Source organism: Sceloporus undulatus, chromosome 1 (assembly GCF_019175285.1).
Source record: "Sceloporus undulatus isolate JIND9_A2432 ecotype Alabama chromosome 1, SceUnd_v1.1, whole genome shotgun sequence".
NCBI classification, from domain to species: Eukaryota; Metazoa; Chordata; class Lepidosauria; order Squamata; family Phrynosomatidae; genus Sceloporus; species Sceloporus undulatus.
This window is the reverse complement of record NC_056522.1, coordinates 326,076,189-326,098,991: the sequence shown is the minus strand read 5'-3', so window position 1 is coordinate 326,098,991 and position 22,803 is coordinate 326,076,189. Positions and strand designations below refer to the sequence as shown.

General features: G+C 38.0%; 1 protein-coding gene across 4 annotated transcripts in view; it reads left to right on the top strand.

Moving 5' to 3' along the window:
- CDIN1 (CDAN1 interacting nuclease 1) overlaps positions 1-19,708 on the top strand; it is a 172,736-nt gene extending 153,028 nt beyond the window's left edge. For 2 of the 4 annotated variants that reach the window (XM_042446449.1, XM_042446450.1), the window contains one exon: positions 18,516-19,708. In XM_042446449.1, the coding sequence (XP_042302383.1) occupies positions 18,516-18,630 (115 nt within the window). In that variant the 3' untranslated portion in view covers positions 18,631-19,708. The remainder of the gene's footprint in view (positions 1-18,515) is intronic. The other 2 variants (XR_006101537.1, XM_042446448.1) reach the window with 2 other exon arrangements.
- Positions 19,709-22,803: the final 3,095 nt, after the last annotated feature.

Here is a 22,803-nt window from a genome sequence, read left to right as displayed (position 1 = left end):
AACAAATAAAGCATTGCATCCATGAATAATTTAACTTGTAAGATTTCTTTCACAATTCCATGAACAGTTTTCCAAAATTTGTTAACTCAATTACAGTTCCATCATACAGGGTAAAAAGTGCCAACCTCATGTTTGCATTTCCACCATTTATTTGAGAGTCCTTTATACATTCTGGCTAGTCTCGCTGGCATCAAGTACCACCTGAACTGCATTTTGAAAAAGTTCTCTTTCAGTTCATTAGACAATGTGTACTTCGGCCTTTTATTCCACAGTCTTTCCCATTGATCTAAGTTGATATTCTGTTTTAGATCTTGAGACCCAAGTGGTCTCTAGAAGATTCAAAATGTTTTTGTTTACTTATGCAAGGTGTACCTTATTGCTTCATTTCACATGTGCACAGTGTTAGTTTTGAATAAAAAGTTTGGTAAAACATGTTGAACTGCTTTTCTCTTCTTTCTTTCTTTTTCTTTTCTTTTCTTTTCTTTTTCTTTTTTTATTTTTGGTGATGTAGGAACCTAGTCTTATTATTTTCATGTTATTTCTACTTCTGGTACCAAAGTTTTTGTTAATGAAATAAATCCAATAACATATCTACTTTGTTAACTAAGATATACCTGAACTGCCCAAGCCTGCTGGTGGAGGGGATTAGATTTGGGCCTGTGGCTTTTTTTAGAATACCTCAATGAGATAACTCCAACCTCATTTTCATTCAGTTTTTATTGCATTTAGTTAGCATTGCCTGACAAATACATTAAGAGGACAGCTATACAATTTACCATGTCATGCTTCCATTGTCCATAGGTACAGAATTTCTGTTTACATTTTGCTGGACTGTTTTTTGTTTTTAATTTTCTCTGCTGAGGCCATGGGACAAAAATACTCCACTGAACTCTTTGGGAATTCTAACTAGAAAGTTAACATGTCTTCAGTGGTATATTGTTTTGTTAATAGTTTTATTGATAGTTTGAGCTGATATTTTTACATAGTGTTTTAAAAGCTGTTTGTTTTTTTCACAGCTGGCTTATAAAGTCTATTTGCCTGCAAAATACAAATATTTTTACTCTTTTTCATACTATTTTAACTCAGACATATGAGAAAATGTAGCTGACGCTTTAGTAAAATCAATCAATTAATTTACCTATGAGTGATGGCATGCTAAAGCAGTGTTACATGAGATTCACATGAAAACTAGAAAAGTTTTATGTGATCAAAAATGCATTTAAAACTTCCACCATTCTGTAGAATTATCAAGTCTCCTCTAAGTATTTGTAAGAAGAGCAGTTAAGAGAAAAAGCATATTTATACCAACGTTTTCATACATTTGCATAGAACACATACATGTGTCTTAAGAAAGACCAAATAAGTACTTTAAAGAGAAAACAATGCTTTATCAGACACAAATTTCTTCATCTATTTTATAATATATTACTTTTATCCTTTCCCTTGGAAACCAGGGATCTTAAAATTAACTTATAGTTCTGAGGTAGTGTAAATTACCTGGAATTACAAATGAATTTTAATTCTTACTTTTATTCCTTCAACTGGAATTATAGCTCTTTTAATCTCTTGAATTTACCCTTTTTCTTCTGTTGCCATAGTGAAATCAGGTAGCATGAGCAAAGCCGCATGCCCCCCTTCCCTTTGAACTTGGTTAAAAATAATGCTTAATCTATTAGACATGCTTTTAAAATACGCTTTAAAAATGTAAATGTAAAAGTAGAGCAGGTGGAAAGTATAAGACTGACAGGTTTAGAAATGAGAGTCCTATTTATCCACAGAATGTATACACCATGTTCAGTTTCAAGGAAAGAATTTATCTCTTTATTGGTGCCTTTTACCTAGTAGGGCAGTTTGTAAAGACCAAATAAAAAGGTTTTATTTATTTACTTTATTTTGCTCCCTCAAATCCAATTTGAAATTCAAGTGTGGTTTTTTGTTTTGTTTTTGTTTTGTTTTTGTTTTTTGGATTTGGACTCTGAACTCCAACTTACTGGGGGGAAGGAAGGTCTAACCAAGCTGATGAACTCAAATCTGAGAATAATAGCTGGGTTCTGGATCAAACTGATGCTGTACATTCATCCTTCCCTTTTCTTTCTGATGTCTCTTCCCTCTCTCTCTCTTTCTCTCTGTGACACACACACACAAACACACATACAAACTCTGCAATCATTTGTGAAATGTGATGTAGTCTACATTGAACATTGCTAAATTTTAGTAGTAAGTTCTATGTTTACCCTGTTTCTGAAACAACTGGTATTTTGCAATATTATTTTGTACTATGATTTCTGCAAAGGCCCATTAAGGTCATGCTCCATCTATATAGCCATAGATGGTTCATGCCCTCCATATGTCTCATGGCTATATTTTTTTTAAAAAAATTAATTCATATGGATACAATCACAGGCTAAATCCACTGGCAGTCCTACCTGAAATAGACTCAAACGTATATGGGTGCTTAGGAATCCTTGGTCTATGCAGTTCCAAGCACATTGGCTTAATATTTGTAGGGCAAGGAAAGGCAGGGGATACAAGATTGAAGTGTATATTGTGCCCATATTCTTTTGAGATCAACATCCATGGCCAGTAGGGGGAATACCTCCTCTGGTTAAAAAAAAATAATGAGTTGACCTCAGGCAAGGGAGCTTGTAGCAAGCTCCATTTTAGCCCTGGCTCTCAGTAAAGACTACATTATTTCAGGCCTAGCCAGGCCATCTCAAAATCACCTTTGAATGTATGACATGCAATACGACGTAGGGGAGATTTTGTGTTTGGCACATCTTACTACTCTGGCCAGGACTGTAGCCAGATCAACAGCTGTAAAGAGAGAGAGAGAGAAAACGGTTTCTCCTCCTGGCACAAGGCAGGCAGAGATTATTCAGATAATATCATCTCGCTGGCCCCAGGATGGCCTGTTAGTTCAAGCTCTAAAAATAAACGCCGATTAATCACCTAACAGCAAGAGGAGTTCACCAGCACTTTGGATGCCTGGACCTCAGTTTAACCTTACTCGATAACTTGTCTCATGTTTTGTGTCACCCTGGAAGTTTGCAGCCTGGCATTTCTTTAAAGTCGGCTAGTTACAAGCTTAACTAAAATATTTCTTCTGATTCTTCTCAATGATTATATATATAGAGAGAGGGGGGGGGGACTTGGAGAAATTAGACAATAGAAGGCTTTTTCTTCCTGAGTCCGTTCAAGAATAAGGCTAGCAGACATGAATAATTTGGACTGAAAATAGACAATAAGGAAAAAAATTATGGAGGGAAGCCCCCTTTTTTCTTTTTCTTTTTTCTTCTGACATGTTGCCATTACAGACAAGTTTTTCTTATGCTGTTCAAGTAGAGAAAGTCGCAATTTGTCCAGAACTAGTCCCCATTTTACCATCACAGCTTAAAGGATGAGTAAGCAACAAATATTGTAAAATATCTCTTGATGTTTCATAATGCAGGGTTCATATTACTGAGTGCCAAGAATGTGAGACTTCAATTAATGTGGATTTTTTATTATTATTTCTCAGCAAATCATTTTCCTTACATCAAAGATACTTTAAACTCAAAGCATCTTTATAATAAGTCTCTATAAAGACCACACAGTGTCATTGCTCTACATTGGGCCCCAGGGCAAATAAATATGAAAAGAACTTCCAGAACTAGCAGCTAGGTGGTGGACAGGGATGGCAAGAAACTCCAAGTATCCAGGACACAGGGTCATAGGAAGAAGTAGGGCTCCTGAGCTTATTTGTAGGCCTTGAGTCAGTAGTAATGACTAACTGGATTACAGTTTTCTAGTGCATTCGCACCAAGGATGGTTGGAAAGGTGAGTTACAGAGCTCCTTGGAAAGTTTTTAGGGTTATTTCCCATCTATGTAACCATAGATCGTTAATGCCTTTTATATGTCTCTTGGGCTGAATTGAATTCAAATGCATTGAAATGTATTGGACATGTTAGTCACTACTACCTTAAATCAGAATGATTTTAATGGGTTTATCCTAAGTGAGACTTATCTTTGGATTTAGCCCAAAGTATTTAAAACACATTTCAAAATTATAAGGTTAAACAGAATTTGTGATGCAGTGAATTGTTGCATTCACAATTCTCCCACTTTTGTCTCTAATGTTTTTACACTGTTCCTCGGTGTTTTTACGCAGTTGAAAATCAATGAGAATGTATTGAAGGATATGAAAATGTCCCCTCTCCGCAGGAGCATTTGTGGGTATAGATTCAAGGATATTCCACAGTATCCAAAAGCAGAAAACATGTGTTCATATGACGTAGAATGGTTGTTTTGAGTAGCTGTCAGCCTTGTAACAAGGACATTTTGTGTCTTTAAAACACTATTGTTTATGTCTGTATAAAACAAAACAAAAACATACTTGTACATGGCCAGTGTTAGAAATTCAGGGTCATTGTTTAGAACTCTTCAGCTGACAGTGTCATAAATACCAGCTATGCAGATCTAGTTCTGTGTGAATCCTGCAATGGAATGTGACTCTGGGGAGCTGAAGTATCCCATGTGCCTGGGTGAGTTTTAAACCATCTCACCATGTATAAGCCAGACAAAGTATGCCCACCAGCTTTGCTACACTCTATTGATCCCCTTATTTATTTATAAAATCATTTAATCAAAAGATAAATGCAAAAAAAAACCCCATCTAAAAACTTTTTTAAAACAAGAGGCAGATTATGAAACATGACACTTTAAATTACCAAGAAATGAGTCTTATCCTAATGAGGAAAACATTGTGATGTTAGGTCTCACTAAAGAGGAAATTCCGGGTTGCCTCAAGAGAGAAGGCCCTTTCCTTAGCAGATGCATAACACCGTTCTGTTAAGACAGGCACTAAGAGAAGACCTCAAGATTTTGAAGCATAGGCAGGTTGATAAAGTGGTTTGAATGTTGGATTAGGACTCCAGGAGACTCTAGGAGAATTCAAATCCCTACTCAAACATGTAAATACACTGGGGCTGCATCTACACTGCAGAAATAATCCAGTTTGATACTGCTTTAACTGCCATGGCTCAATGGTATGGAATTCTGGAAGTTGTAGTTTTGGGAGACATTTTGTCTTCTCTGTCAGAGAGCTCTAGTGCCACAACAAACTACAATTCCCTGGATTCCATAGCATTGAGCCATGGCAGTTAAAGCAGTATCTAAACAGATTATTTTTGCAGTGCGGATGCAGCCTGCAAATCACCTCTCTCAGGTTCAAAGGAAAGCAAAGACAAAGTCCTCTAAATAAATCTTGCCAAGAAAACACTATGGTAGGGTCACCATAAAATGAAGTTAAATTTGAAGACCTACAACTACTCCTTCATGTACACTTCTCCCTCCACATTCGCAGGGGTTGGGGGCACAGGAGCCCAATGAAAATGAAAAGAAAAAAAATAGATAAATAAACAGTACATTTTTAAGCAAAGAGAACACCTCTCTAGGAATTTCTGGGGCCTCCAGCAAAACTCTGTGGACAACATCTGCCAGAATTTGACCATAGAATTATTATTATTATTATTATTATTATTATTATACTTTATTTATATAGCGCTGTAGATTTACACAGCGCTGTACATGCAAACAATAAAATCGAAAAAAATGAAAACTGTCAATGGCGTACATTCTACAAAATACTCATAAAACAATAGATAATAATACAAAATAGATTTAGATAAAAAATAAGCAGGCAACAAAGAATCATGTTGCAGAATCTACAAATACCTAGAGAAGTGTTTTCTCTCTGAATCTTTAGGTCCTCCAGTGCAACTTTATGGTCAACTTGCAGCAGAATTTTTCTGGAAGAGCTAGAGATTTGTAGGGAGAGAGCATATTAATCAAATCCACAAAAGTCAAAGCCACAAATGTGGAGGGATGAGTGTATTTGTTGAACTATCAGTATTCAGTAGGTCCAGACTGTTTATATTTTCTTGTCTGTATTCCACTTCAGGTTTGTGTCAAGCTTCTACTACATATTTGAAACCAGAAATGTATAACTGAATCAAAAGATAGGTCAGATATTAAAAGAGGGCTTGCAGTGCACTCACTGTTCTTTAGCCCACCTATTCAAGCCTGGCTGCAGGACATCTTTTAATTTTCCCCAGCTACCGATGGAGAAGGGAGCAGTAGATCCATGCATTAAAGGAAGCCAGCATGAAGAAGCAAGACTGGCAGGCTTCATTTGATTCACAGGCATGGGATTTTTGAGGTTTTGAACAGTAGAGGAACATATTTCATCATAATAAGAAATGCCTCTCTGTGACAAAATCATGTTCTTTGCAAGTTCCTGTGGAATCCAGCTTCTAACAGCCTAGAAACACATACCTAATATTGTACACACTTCTTAAGGTTATCTATGAGGCCTACTCATTGGAGAGCATGATTTCAGTTCAATTCAGTTGGAAAGCAGTACTTATGCCAAGATGCTAAAATATTCTGGTCTTTTTGGTAAATGATTGGATTATTGCCTAATTGATTGAGGTTTTGATATCAAAATTGGTGTTGCAATTTTGTTCTTGTCCTTGCATCCTTGCACCTTCATTTTAGCCTATGTCTTGGTCATGCTATTTCTGGGTTGATCATGCTTACGGTATATATGTACAGTTAGGGTAGATGGCTTTTTTTTTTTTTTTTTTTTTTTTTGCCCCATACAGGTTGAGTATCCCTTATCCAGAAATCTGAAATTCTCCAAAATCCAAAACGTTTTGAGTGCTGGCATGATGCTTCAAGGCTTTGATTCTGGAATATTTTGGATTTTAGTCAAGTGGCATATTACGTACCTATACTGCATTTATGATGTTGGAGAGAGAAACTGAAGAGAGATGCAAGGATCTATGAAATGATGGGAATCTAAGCATGGCACTTGGCACAAATCCATACTTCCTGCCATTTCACAGATCCTCATATCTGTCTTCAGCCTCATAACTTTATACAGCCTCACAAATACAGTACAGGTACATGCTAACCTACTTGAATTCCAAAATAAAATTTAAAAACCCAGCTCTGAAATACTTCTGGTCCCAAGCATTTTAAATAAGGGATACTTAACCTGTACACATAATGCAAATTAGTAGAGGGCAGCAGAAAAAGAGGAAGACCACCTTACAGATGGATAGACTCAATCAAGGAAGCCACAAACATGAGTCTACAAGAACTGAACAGAGCTGTCAACAATAGGGTGTCTTGCAGATGTTTCATTCATAGAGTCACCATAAGTTGTGGCTGACCTGTGTCTTTATCGTTTGCATCTGTGTATATTACTATGGACTACAGTGGTACCCCGGGATACGAAATACCCAGGTTACGAAATTTCCGGGATACGAAAAAATCCCATAGGAAATAACTGTTCCGGGTTACGAATGTTTTTTCGGGTTACGAAGAAAATTTTTGGTGCTTTTCGGCGCTTTTTCGCACGAAACGCGGCTTTTCCCCATTAGCGCCTATGGGTTTTCGGCTTGCGAAGGCTTTTCGGGTTACGAAAGCGGCCGCGGAACGAATTAATTTCGTAACCCGAGGGAGCACTGTACTTCTGCTCCTTGTATATCCAATATCCAACTGCTTATTGTTTATTGAAATAAATATTGTTTATTGGTCCCTGACCTGGGACTCTATGTATAGAGGGTACAGAGTTTTGCCTCCTGTTTTCCTGGCAGTCATGGCTTGTGACCTTAGCAGCTTTCCTAGAATGGGATGGAAAGATTCAGAACACTGTTAAACTGAAATATGTGAAGAGTAAGTGCATTAGCACCACCAACCTCCATTATCACTTTTCTCACATGGAGAGAGACAGTTTGAAGAGACTCTGCTACATCTAAAAGGGCTCAGTTATTCTGAACCCTGAAAAACTGATCATATGGACAGGCTCCAGACATAGCAGGTGTTTTCCCACCTACCTTCTCCTTCTATACTTTGATAGGAGAACAATGCCAGAGGGAGCAGGGTTTGAATGCTTGTGAATGAATGAGTAGGACTATGAGTTGCACAAAGTCTCAGTCATGCTGATATGAAAGGCCATAGATTACCTGCCCCAGTGGTGCCATGTAATTGTTAAATAGCAGGGGGAATAAGATACATTTAAGAGACATCATATGGCAGTGGCCAAGACATTGAACAGGAGCCTCCCAGCAATCAAATGTTCTTTATTCCAGTGTTGATGGAGCAGTGACTAAGGTTGCATCTACTCTGTAGAATAATAATAATAATAATAATAATAATAATAATAATAATAATAATAATAATAATAATATGCTTTATTTATATACCACTTTTCCGAGACGATCAACGCGGTGCATAGAATCATTTAAAAATTTCACATCATAAAAAGCAACCATCACAACATATCCATCAATAAAAATCAATAAAAACCGAACATCAAGTAAAACAAACATGGAATCTATCAATTGCAATTAGTCATTTGAATCAGGGGAGGACAGTCTCTATAAGGAGTCCGAAGGAAATGCTAATCGGAAGAGGTGGGTCTTTAAAGCCGTTTTGAAGGCATCCAATGTAGAGGTCATACGAAGCTCTTCTGGAAGTTTATTCCAGTACATTGGTGCAGCCGATGAAAATGCTCTCTGGTGAGTTGCTGCTAGTCTCACCTTAGGGTGTACTAATACATTTTTTCCTGATGTTCTGACAGTGCGGGGTGGACTATATGGGGAGAGGCGTTCCCTCAAGTAACTCGGACCCAAGCCATATAGGGCTTTATAGGTAATAACCAACACTTTGTATTGAGCCTGGAAGCTAATAGGCAGCCAGTATAAAGATCTTAGTACCGGTGTTATATGGTCTGACCTGGAAGTTCCAGCAATCAATCTGGCTGCAGCATTTTGAACTAGCTGAAGCTTCCGAACCTGGTACAAAGGTAGCCCCATGTAGAGCGCGTTACAGTAATCCAAACGAGAGGTTACCAGTGCATGTACTACGGTTTCAAGGTCCCTTCGGTCCAGACAGGGACGCAGTTGGCGTATCAGCCGAAGCTGATACCAAGCACTCCTGACTATCACATCCACTTGAGATGATAACTGGAGAGATGAGTCCAGGAGTACTCCCAAACTGCGGACTTTGTCTTTTAGGGGAAGTGTGACCCCGTCCAGGACTAGATGACAAATTTCCTTGCCTGGACTTAGGGTGCCTATCACGAGTACCTCTGTTTTTTCTGGATTCAGCTTGAGTTTGTTTTCCCTCATCCATCCCATTACTGACTTCAGGTAGGCACGCAAAGGAGAGACACCATCCTTAGTCACTGTATCAGTCGGAGACATGGAGAGATAAATCTGGGTGGCGTCAGCGTAGTGATAACACCGAGCTCCATGTCTCCGGATGATCTGTCCCAGCGGATTCATGTAAATGTTAAATAGCATGGGAGACAGAATGGCACCTTGGGGGATGCCAGATGTCAACTCTCTTTTGCGAGAGCAGCTGTCCCCCAGCCTCACCATCTGGAATCTTCCTGAGAGGTAGGACCGGAACCACTGAAGCACAGTGTCCCCAATGCCTAACTCTCAGGCGTTCCAGAAGGATACCATGGTCAATGGTATCGAAGGCCGCTGAGATGTCCAAGAGCACCAGCAGGGTCACACTTCCCCTGTTGATGCCCAGACGAAGATCATCAACTAAGGCGACCATGGCAGTCTCAACTCCGTATCCCGCTCTAAAGCCAGTTTGAAATGGGTCTAGATAATCGGTTTCATCCAAGACAGCTTGGAGTTGAAAGACGACTGTCCTCTTGATCACCTTGCCCAAGAATGGTAACAAAGAGACCGGTCTATAATTACACATCTGCAGGGGGTCAAGGGAGGGTTTCTTTAAAAGTGGTTTCACTATTGCCTGTTTCAAGGCCGATGGAAATATCCCCTCCCAAAGAGATGCATTAACTATACGATGTAAGGAAGTTTTTATAGCATCTCCTCCCTGAACGGTCAACCAGGAAGGGCAAGGATCGAGAGAGCATGTCATCCTTTTCACGCTACCAAGGAGCTTGTCCACATCCTCAGTATTTACAAAATCAAAACGATCCAGAATAACATTGTTTCCAGAGTCACTGGATACCTCTATTATAGGTTCTGTCAAAAGACCAGCGTCAAGATCCGCCCTTATCTGAGATATTTTATCGGCAAAAAAGTCATTAAAAGCATCACAGCAGGCTATAGTTGGTTCTAATAAATAAAGGCTTCAGGGCAGTCGGTAGTTGTGTTAATTCCCTGACCACCCTGAACAGCTCTGCTGGATGAGACTCCGCCGATGCAATCCGTGCAGCACAGAACGAGTTCCATGCTGCATCGATTGCCACTCCGTAGGAACGTAACATGTTCTCAAGGAGTGTCTTATCAGATAAGCACTGATGTTTCCACCAGCAGCGCTCTAGTCATTGCACAGTCCGCTTCATCTGGCGTAATTCTAATGTATACCACGGTTTTCTATTTGGAGCGGGCTGTCTATCACCCCGGTAAGGTTCTCATTCCAGTTATTAACCAGGGTCTCAACAGAATCGCCATCGTTCCCAAATATAACCCCCTCTAGGGCATCTTGGAACCTTTTGGGTTTCATCAGCCTTCGAGGGCGGGCCATTCTAATAGGCCCCCCACCCCCGAGGGGTTTTTGAGTTGTGGCATTCAGTCCAATCTTGAGCAGGAAATGATCTGTCCATGACAGGGGGGAGATGTCATTTACTTCCACCCATGGATGTTCTCGGTCCGTACTGAAGACCACATCGAGTGTATTACCAGCACAGTGTGTTGGGCCCTGGACCAATTGGGACAGACCTAGGCTGTCATGGAATCCATGAACAACTGAGCCGCACCTGCTAGATCTGATAAGCCGGCCTTGAAGGGGATGTTGAGGTCCCCCAGAACTAATGAATGCTGTTCAACAGTACTTTAACTGCCATGACTTAGTGCTATGGAATTCTGGGATTTATAGTTTTGTGAGATAGCCTTCTCTGTCAGAGAGCTACAACAAACTACAAGTCTCAGGATTTTATAGCAAGGAGTCATGGAAGTTAAAGGAGTTTCAAACTGCATTAATTTTGCAGTGTGGCAGCAGCCTTAGACATTCAGAAACAATTATATCATTCTACCAGAGTGAACTTTGAAATGTATTCTTTCCAGATAGGGTCTGTTTGTTGTCTTGACAATGAATTTTGTTTCCAAAGACATTTCCCTGCACTCCAGGAGTGTTCTGATTTATTTTATCACAGTGAACCATGGTTCTAGAATTTTCAATTCTTGACTTCTCTAAGCCTAACTCTCTTTAGAATGAACACAAAAGGAAGGTTAGTCACCAATTTGTTAAACAGTGTCTTTAATCTATAAATAAGTTTCTATGCTTACCCTATAATTTAAATCCCTGAGCTGGATTCTTCACATATCACATCTATGCATCTATGAAAAATGGTGGTGAGTCTCAAATTTAAAAGGGTGGATCTTGCTTCTGTCTTTGACCTCTTTGCTGCTTCCCCTTGACACAAAAGAGGGAAAAAAGGTTAAATGACTTTTCAAATTAAGGCAGCAATAATTAAGTACTGACATTGTTTGTGATTTTCCAACTCTGTGAGCTAATGAGAGAGAAATTAGTGCTTAGCAGCAGGAGTTCCTGATAGTCAGTGCCAAATGTGAAATGTGCCAACAAGTTAATTTTGGTTTTAAGTACCTCACTTAAGTCTTTTTGAACAGTGAATTAGAATAGTAATTGTATTGATGTTATACATATGCTACCTTTGATTTTCAGAGACAGTTTTAAGAAAATGAGCCAGTATTATAAAGAGGTACAAGCTGTCCAAATAATATTTCTGACTCATAAATAATAGAACTCTAGTAGACTCAGGACCTAGTTGAAATGTAATGGTAAATCATGGTTTGTGGTTTCAAAAACAAGCCTGAACATTTGAATCCTTTCCTACTCTCACTATCCAAGAGAGAAACTTTAGCTAAAATCAATATACAGTATTAGCAATGTGTTTGTTCTTACTATAGGTAATTGAAACAAGCTAAGATAAAATCATAGTTTGATAACCTGGTATGTCACCGAACAAAAGTTGAAACAAATCTCAGAGTTTGGATATAAGGGAAACTAGGATTACATCAAAAGTTGAAAATTATATTTCCTCTCACCTGTGGAGGAGATATGAAATAATATACCAGTTGAGGCACACCCGAACAACAAGCCATATTTTGTTTCATTATTTGTGAATGAGATCAATGAAAAATTGCATATGAATAAACTATAGCTAATTTAAATTAATATTTAGAGTGAGACAGTGTCCTAAAGATATACTTAATTTTATGGGGAAACTAGTGAGATTTAAATCATAGTTCAACAGATTATAAATCATAGCACTACAATGCATATTCAGTAAAAGGTAGAAGCTTTATTTCCTTGTACGAAACAAAAATTGCTGAGTTGTGCTGAATTCTCCACATGATAGACAAAATTGCATTTGCAGATTTTATGATAACTGGTGGAACACTCAGAATTAGTTCAACCAATAATGAGCTACAGCTTGTTTGAAGGCCTATTCCATGCCAGTGTGAGCAGCAAAAGAAATGATTCTTCTCTTCCACTGTTGTATCTGCACAAGGCCATCTGACAGAGTCAAGGGCCTACTCAAGAAGACCTCAGAAAGAGAATGGAGATTACTTGGGAGTCCTTTGTAAATAATTTGCACAGAACGTTGCAAATATAATCACTCAGGTCCCTTCTGATTTTGACATTACAGTTGATAAAAATCCATTGGGTGTAGTCTTGGCTCCTTCTTGTAAAGTGATCTTGGATACTTTTCAGTTTGTACAGCCAAACAATGTTGATGGGATTCTTAGCGATCTGGGGGCTACTATGTGTCTTCTAGATCTTACCCTTTGTGTTTCTTTTTTAAAAAAAATTGGGGCCAAGACTAGGTGAGTGGAGCAAGGCAGGATTCCAACTTGTCATAATGAGGCATTCATAAGTCCTTTGTTGAAAATGTCCTACCTGAATCACAGCGTCCTGCATACTTATCAGCCAGTTTCCAATATGCCATTTTGTGGCAAAATAGTGAAATGTGTGGTGGTGTTCTACTTCCAGAGGTTTTTGGAAGAGGTAAGTTATTTAGATCTATTTTGATCTAGCTGCAGATCTCATTACAACATGGACACAGGTTTGATTACCTTGGTAGACTGTCTTCATGAACAGCAAACATAGACAGCAGGAAAGATTCTATAGCAGATCATTTAACAGTCTGTGAACATTTAGAAGGAAATGCCATAATCACAAAAAGAATTAATTGAAAAAGATGACACAGGTGGTATGAAAATAAAAAATATAGAAGAAATCAATAAAAAAGGGTTCAAGCTACATTGGTTTAACTATACACAAACTCAGAGTAAATTTTTGGAGGATATATAGAAAGAAGGAATAGAAGATCAACAAAATGAATTAGATGACCTTATTTGGAAAAAAGACAAAAAGAAAATAAGATATACAAAATCTTACTTAAAAGAAACACTGAAAAGGAGGTAATAAAAACCACTATGATTCGCTGGGCCCAAGACTTTGATCACTCGATAGAACTTGAAAATTGAGAAAGAACATGGAAAAGAACACAAAAATTTACAGCTGCACAGAACCTAAAGGAGAACTTTATGAAAATCTACAATAGATGGTATTACACTCCGGTAAAGCTTAAGAAAATGTATAATCTTCAAGAAGACAAATGCTAGAGGTGCAACAAAGTCAAAGGGACAATGTGCCATATGTGGTGGACATGCAAGGTCATAGAGAGATTTTGGGGAAATGTCCATACCGCAATTCAATCAATATTTAAGATTAAGTTCCATAAGAAACCAGAATTCTATTTACTTAACATGACTTGTCTAATGAATAATGCCAAGGAAAGCACAATATGGAAAACATTACTTTATCTAATCACCGCAAGACTCAAAGTTGCAATAAACTGGAAAATAAGCATCAATAATGGATTGGATTAAATCAACAAACTGAAGCTTATTTCAAACTAGACAAATATACTGATAGTCAGTTGAATGAAATATTGAATAACTGGAATTAAAAATTTGTGATGGATAGGACACCACTCCACCTGAAAATTGAAGTTCAGTACGCATGTGCTTCTGGATTCAACCTTGAACTTGGATGCCTATAGTTTTGCAGCAGCAGGAGTGCATTTGCACACTCAGAACTGGTGCCAATTGCATCCCTTTGTGTAGATGTCTAATCTCATCATCATCATTGCATGTCTTATTTACATTCCATTTGGATTACTGTGATGCACTGTACTTGGGGCTACCTTTTAAAAGTGTTCAGTAACTTCAGCTGCAGCTAGACTGTTGACTGGGGCATGTTACAAGAAGCACAGAACTCCCTTGTTCAAACAGCTCCACTGGCTACCAAACTGTTTCCAGGCAAAATCCAAAGTGCTGATTATGACCTCTAAAGTGCTGCATGGCTTGGGTCCAGGCTATCTGACAAACAGCATTAGTTTAATTACATTTTAATAGTAATCTTTTCTATGTTTTTATCTTGAAATCATTCATAGTGCCAAAATATAATCTGAAGAATATTCCTGTAGAATTTAAGGACCATGCAAAGAACACATTTTGAGCTACTAAACCTAGTCAACCATGAACTAAAAAAACTGCAGACCAAAACTAGGGATGTTGTTGGGGAAGAATCCAAAAGCCTCAGTTGGTAGCCAAAGAGAAAGAAAAATCTCATTGGATCACTTCAAACAGTTAAGGACAGATTGGAAGTAAAAATAGACGGTGACAAAAATAGTCAGTGGTTTTAGCTTGTACATGGAGACAAACAGAACTATTATAATAATCAGTGCAAAGAAATAGAAGACAACCCCCCCCAAAGGTAGAACAAGAGCCCTTTCCACAAAATCCAAGCAATCAAAGGAAATTTTAAACCAAGAATAATAATAATGAATGATCAACAGGAGAGTATATGATATGATAAGAGCAAAATAAAAAGATGATGGAAGTAATATGCTGAAGAACTGTACAAATAAGATGAAATAATTACACAATCCTTCCAAATACAAAGAAGCTATAATTTTAGAAAGGAAAGTGGAAGCTATTCTCAAAGTACTTTTGACAAATAGCTCCTGAGGAACAGATGGCATACATATAGAGCTATTTCAGCATATAGAGAATTCACCAAAATGAAAGTTAACGGGTCCCAGAGCAAATTATGCCTAAACTATCGCTAGAAACAAAAATGACTAAACTGAAGCTATTGGGTTTATCATGAATTAACAAGTTTGTTGTTTTTGTTGTTTTTGTGTGCCTTCAAGTAGTTTCTGACTTTTGGCAACCCTAAGGCCATGGGGTTTTCTTGGCAAGTTTCTTTGGGGGGGGGGGTTGCCATTGCCATCCCCCAAGGCTGAGAGAGGGTGACTTGCCCAGATTCATCCAGTGGGTTTTATAGCCAAGCAGGGATTTGAACCCTGCTATCTAGAGTCATAGTCCAATGCTTAAAGCACATGATTAATTGGAAAAGACAGTAATATTTTGTAAATTGAGAAGCAGTAGGAAAAGAGGAAGGCCACATTACAGGTGGATAGACTCAACAGAAGTCACAGACCTGAGGTTGTAGTAATTGAGCAGGGCTGTTGATGAGACAGTATTTCGTTCACTGGGTCACCATAAGTCATGGTTGACCTAATGCTATATAACAGTTTTTATCTATACTGTGTTTTTTAAACACTGCAAGACCCTTTGAATCCCAGTTCTTAGTTGTAAATGAAGTTAGTAACAACGAAAAGAAACACTGTAGGTACCAAGTCATACAGAGACCTATACTAAGAATGTACCTATATGATATGGACACAGGCCATGCAAAGTCATGGCCTAGAAGTTTTTGGCTTATATCTATGGTCTCAAACAGACAGGCCAAAAGGGCTGTCAGACCACATTGGGGGCATGGTGTTTACATGATACCTGCCTCAAACATGGCTGGAAGCTGTGCCAAGCCCATCCCAGCCCAGAAGAACCAATCCAAAAAAAAGGGGGGACGCTCCTTTTCAGCGGCCTAGTTCAGGACCGCAGCAGCGGTCAGGTTCAGGACCATGGCGGTGACCCTGATCAGGACTGGGTGTGTACAATTGCCATGGTCCTAGCATGAACAGTGGTGCTGTCATCCTGGTGCACACATTTTGGGCCGTCTGTTTGGGGCCTACATGAGTAGGTAATGGACTTTATGGATCTTGTTTCTCTCCCATCCTCTCTGCAGTTGCATGCAAATTATAGTGTATCAGCTGCTACACACACTACTCATCTGCATTCATCTTCCTTTGTATTGTACCCTATATTTCCTAGATCCTTCTCACCAAATAGTGACCATGGCCCAAGTCCTGTTAGTTAGTTTCAACTACATTAGGCTCATTGAATCCATGTTGAATTTTAAATTAACATATGGGTCTTCTCTAGTTGGGAACAATAGGAGTCAGGCCTATTATCCCTAGTAATTCAGCTCTGGTGACTAGTTCAAATATATTACACTTCTTTTAAGACTAGGTTAGATTACTACTTCTTGCTGGAGGCAACAGAAGTTTGATAAACCGCATATGTCTTTCATACTCTTGGGATGAGCAGTAAACAGCACAAAGACCTGAATGCTAGAGCACAAGATGATCTGTGTAAGTCATTTGTGTGGATGGTGGCAAGATAGTCAGTTGAAAGATTCCAATATTGTCTCCAAGAAAGCAGATACTGTTATATGTGTGTAGAGCTTTTATACCCAGAAACATACTAATCCATTTCTGCTAAATGAGAACGACCATATCCATGTCCCAGTGTACAGTCCACCAGCAGAAATCTCTAATTTGTCATGTTCCAACACAGACTGAGGCAACCCATTCACAATATAAATGGAAAGAAAGGCACTTTTGACTTCTCCTTGACACAGTTTGATTGAACACAACTGTAATCAGGCCTTACTGCCAATGAACATTTAGAAATAATTATTCTGAATCTACAACACTAGTCTTCATAGAGCACTTGTTCTGAAACACTTGAGGTTTTCAGATGAAAGATGTGATCTCTCAGCTATACACAACAAAAGCTGCTAAAAGCATTAGACTGTAATAACTATAAATCAACATATGGCAAAATTAAGCAATTAGGTAAAAGGAAAATCTCTGTCCAGTCAAAATGGTTGAAGAAGCCCACTGCATTTTGTTCCTCTTGCTATCTGTTAATTATTTATTATACATCTGTGCAAACATTGTTCCATATTGGTGTTGGATAGAGCCCACTGTAATGAAGCCAACCTGGTACTGCCCACAGTGTCAGATATCTGCAGTATCGACTTGAGTGTTTAAATTGCTATAGCTCTCCTGAGACTTTTCGATTATAATTAAAAACATTAACAAGAGCTGGCTACCATGTTGGTGTGAAGACAGCTTTGTGTGCAAACCATTACATGAAATTCCACTGAACTTGTATGGTCTCTTAACAGCTCATCCTGTACTGTTGTTTTTGGCAAGTTCACTAGACTATACAATAAATCACAGAAAGAAAGAGCTTTTTGGCCTCGTGTTGTACAGCCTGCCATAACATTAGGCTGTAGAAGCCTGTTCTGTTTTTAGACATCCTTTTACTAACTTAGCATTCATAATTTATGATTTCACTGTAAAATTCTTGCAACACTACACCAAAAGTAGTGCTTCCCTTTAATTAAGTGCTCTCAGTAGGAAAAACGTGAAACTGATGTGCAAAACATATCACTGTACACAGTGATTGATAGTGATTACTTCTTTATGAACCCTGCCTGAGGGTCTGAACTTCCTGATGGGTAAAATGGGCCATGGGCTACTTCCTGAGATTGCCTAGTGCAGATGAGTCAGTTTTAGTAATATCAGAAGAATTCCTCAAGGCACAGTATGGAGACTCTTAGAATAAAAACTTGCAATAAACTGTTTGCCTTTATAGTTACTTATGTAATTCCTTCTTGCAGAAATTCTGTTTCAAACAACAGTAATCACTACCATCATTGTGATAACTATATTTGTATTATTCACCCTTCCTGCTTTTAAAAAATCTGAAATATATAAAAATAAAAATAGCATAGCATATTCTCTAACTTTATAGAAGGATGTTGCAACCAAAGAGTCTTAATAACCTATTAGTAATTTTTATGGAAGATGGTTCCAAAACCTTTTTGTCCATTTCTTCCTTATAGAATTTATAAAATAACGGTAAAAGATTCAGGACTCCTTTCATTATAAAGTTATTTTTGTGCATTTTAAATTTTCATTTCAATTCAGTGATTTTAAATTCAAATGTAGATTGAATTCAAATTACACTTGTGAAATATTTAGTTACTAGGGACACATGATAATTTTGTTTCAGTAATTTTTTACCTGAATTTACCAGAATTGCAAACTTAAACTGTAGGACAAAGTGAAAGTGGCAGATTTGTCCATGCCTTTTTGTTAATTGTGTGTAGCTTCATAGATTAAAATATTCATTTTGTAGGTGTGATTGTGATTATCTATTTATTCATGTGTGGTCTTTTCTTTTTAATATAGATTTGGACCTGGACTAGTTATCTATTGGTATGGATTTATTGAGGAGTTGGATTGTCATCGCAATCGTGGTATCTTGCTGAAAGACTGCTTTCCTGAAGACATAGTTACTCTTTGAGACAACATGAGTGAACAGTGAATGGAAGAAAATTTAGAGGAAAAGGAGAATCCGGAAGCAATTTTATTTTCCTCCAATATAAACTACTGGCAACATCTGCACTGAACTTGGGTTGAACTCTTACTGCCTGGGATCACCCTACTAGTCCTTTAGATAAACACATCAAGGGTTTCTGTTTTACTTCAACCCCTCTACTGATGCAAGCAGCCAAAAGCTACAGACACAGCCCAAACATTATCAGCATTTCTGTCTCTATCAAACAGTTTATAGATAGCTATAATCTTTCTTCCTTCCGGAGGGCTTCTCCTTGCACTTTCAACAAAAGAAATGTTGGAGGCTAAAAGGTGTGGCTTTCAGTTTTCCTCCCTGTTATGAAGTCACCTCAGAAAAATGCCTTCTGTCACAAACCTTTTTCTGGCCAGTGTTAAAAATCAAGCTAACACAAACTTGGTTAGTACTAGATAGCCATTCTTAAGGTTTGTATTTTGCTAGGATAACTCATAAAATGGGGGGGGGGAGCATAACATCTGGCAAGGCATTGTTTTAACTCTGAACTTCCTGGCTTTCAAGGCACAAAGTCAAACGACTGACACTTTTAATGTAATTTTAATTGCTGATATATGAGCTACTGATTTTCATGTTGTTATTGGCAAAAGATAATTGTAGGATTTTTGTTTCCTGAAAAATGTTTCATGTCAGATCATGAAATTAGAACTCAAAAATGTTTGTAGTGTATGTTAAAATATAGGGGACATTTTAGTGCATATGTTTTAAAGTGAAATAAAGTGAAATCTGTTTGAACATAGGTCTCTTATCCAGGAAATCTTACTTGTTTATTTGTTTGTTTGTTTCTCAGAACAAGGTACAGCCAATAAAACCAATATGCAACCATCTAATCAATGCAAAAAAATTTAGAACAACCTAAGCAATTCAAACAGAAGAAAACAAGCACTGATAATCTGGAAATCAACCCATGATCTTATTAGAATTATAGAGGTGGAAGAGACCACAAGGGCCATCCAGTCCAACCACCTGGCATGCAGGAACTCACAATCAAAGCATCCCTGATAAATGGCCATCCAGCCTCTGTTTAAAGACCTCCAAGGAGGGAGACTCCACCACTATCCGAGGAAGTGTGTTCCACTGTTGAACAGCCCTTACTGTCAGGAAGTTCCTCCTAATGTTGAGCTGAAATCTCTTTTCCTATAGCTTCCGGCCATTGTTCCAGGTCCTGTTCTCTGGAACAGCAGAAAACAAGCTTGCTCCTTCCTCAATATGACATCCCTTCAAATATTTAAACAGGGCTATCATATCACCTCTTAACCTTCTCTTCTCCAGGCTAAACATCCCCAGCTCCCTAAGTCGTTCCTCGCAGGGCATGGTTTCCAGATCCTTCGCCCATTTTAGTTGCCCTCCTTTGGACACGTTCCAGTTTCTCAACATCCTTTTTTAATTGTGGTGCCCAGAACTGGACACAGTATTCCAGGTGGGGCCTGACCAAGGCAAAACAGAGTGGCACTATTACTTCCTTTGATCTAGACACAATCCTTCTATTGATGTAGCCTAGAATCGCATTGGCCTCTTTAGCTGCTGCATCACACTGTTGACTCATGCTCAACTTGTGGTTTAATAGGACTCCTAGATCCATTTCACACGTAGTCTCATTAAGCCAGGTGTCCCCCATCCTATATCTATACATTTCATTTTTATTTATTTTTTCCCCCTAAGTGCAGTACCTTACATTTTTCTGTATTTCACTTCATTTTATTAGCTTTCTAATCTATCAAGGTCATTTTGAATTTTGATCCTGTCCTCTGGGTATTAGTTATTCCTCCTAGTTCTGAAATGCTTGGTAAATAGCCAAGTTTTAACTTGACACCAAACGAGGGCAATGTCTGTATCAGTCAAGCCTGTAAAGGGAAAGCATTCCACCTGCAGGGCACTACAACCTAGAAAGCCCTTCTCCTAAACCTGCATGCAATATGCTGATTCCAATGGTGAAACACAGAGCACATTGCATTCCTGCAAATCTTAATAACTGAACTGGTATACATACAAAAAGGTTTTGTTTTAGGAAAGGAGAGAGTTTTGGTAAGAAAGGGAATGGATCCTTCACTATGTTTTTGCTCTCCCTCTCCCCCAATCAGTTCACATTAGGAGAATTTCAGTGCTATACCTCTAGACCATGAGTTACTATCTGGCTTTTTTTAAAGTATGTGATCCATGTGTATTTATGTAATTATTTTTTAACTATGATTTTATGATTTTATTTTACTTGACAAATATGACTATGTTAAAGGGACCTTATTGGCTGTTTTTTAAAGATTAAAAGAACCTTATTGCAAGCTTCTGTAACTCATTTATGTTCAACATAATACAAGAGGCTTGGGGTTTCCTTATGTTTGAAAAATGGCAGAAGAAATCTGTTGTAACTGACTGGTATTATGCAGAAGTAACATTCAGGGTGTTATTGCCTGGCATGTATAAAACCTTGAACATGGTGAAAATGAAGAAATGCAGAATTATTCCACTACAAAGCTGAAGGTGAGGGTTGTCAAAATGGAAAAGCCTCTAAGGATAAAACTGGATTTGCTTGAGGTGGTACATCTGCATTCTGTTGTGCGAAATAATCTGTAACAGCAGCCTTTGTAAGATGGCCTAGTACTTCTTCATCTCCCTCTTTTTGGAATAAATTAAATTTATCTGCACAGATGTTGAAAATCCTGCTCAAGCCTCATCTAATCTTTGTTTTGTTTGGATTTTACATTAAATTTATGTTCAGGAAAGATAAATAAAATGAGGTGCTCGTATTTTGGAATTTATACCCTTCCATAACATAACAGGTTGGGAGGCTATAGTAATATCTTCAATCAAAGTTTTTGACTTTATATACACTCATTTCTATGTAATGATTTTTTTTTAAAAGAGTGTGATGCAGAAGATTTGCTGTTGAACTGTTCTAACTATAATTCTACAAGCTATAGAACTATAGCCTCACCAAAATTATTTAAAACAGTAAATTAAAGGTGATAATTTCCTTTATGTTGCAAAATAATGTGTATGTGTTTTTTTTATTTTACCTTACCAAATATAAACCTCAGTTCTAAGGTGGGTGAGGCAATAATATTGCAGTCTTTACAATGCTATAGTCATTAGAACCTTAACATTACAGCCAATCCAGTTTTATGGAAAGAGTATTCTGCAGAGTGTACTAATGAATTATGCCAAGCAAGAAAACAGAAGTGTGCATAAAACTGAATGATGTTCTTACTGGCAGATATAGCATCTGCTCCTACAAACATTGTAAAAAGGCCTTTCATGAAGCCACAGAAAATATAGAAAATGAATCAAATATGGAAAGTTTTAAAAAAAAAAACAAAACACTTCGATTCCTCAACAAGGTGATGGACACATACATAGGTTCATCCTCACTTTCTGGAGGCTGAGTTACAGCACAAGGCTACATATATTTACTCAGATGTAAGTCCCAATGTGTTAAAAGGAGTTTACTCTGAGGTAAATGGATCTTGGTTTCAATTTCTCTTCACTATTCTGGGGGGATTTCTAGAATTTTTTAAATAAGGAGAGATGTAGTGTTGGGAGTAAACAAGGGGGGAAAGGTAAATAGCAATAGCAAGTACATTTCTGTACCACTTACTGATGTACTAAACGGTTTACAAAGTGTAAGCTAATTGCCCTCAACAAGCTGGCTACTCATTTTAGCAACCTACGGAAGGATGTACATCATGGATGGCTCATGGAGTGAAAAGGTTGTAACTTACCTCCCACCACTACCATTTCAGAGGGAGATATTTCCCTCCTTAATATAAAAACACTGCCACATCACACATGCTGTCCCTTTAATGTAATATGTTTATGTGTGTTTATGTGGCTTCAAGTTACCTGTTGACATATAGTGATCCCATGAGTTTCATAGGGTTTTCTGTGGCAAAGAAAACTAAGATGATTTTGCCAGTTCCTTCCTCTGAAATACAGGCTACAGTGCCTGGTAATTAGTATGTTGGTGGTCTCTCATCCAAGTACTAACCAGGGCTGGCCTTGTATAGTTTCCAAGATCAGATAGGATCTGATGCCTTTGGGGTGTTTAGTGCCTATGATATTGTTATATCTTATACCACAATGTGATATATTTATGTCTTAGTTATTGGTAAA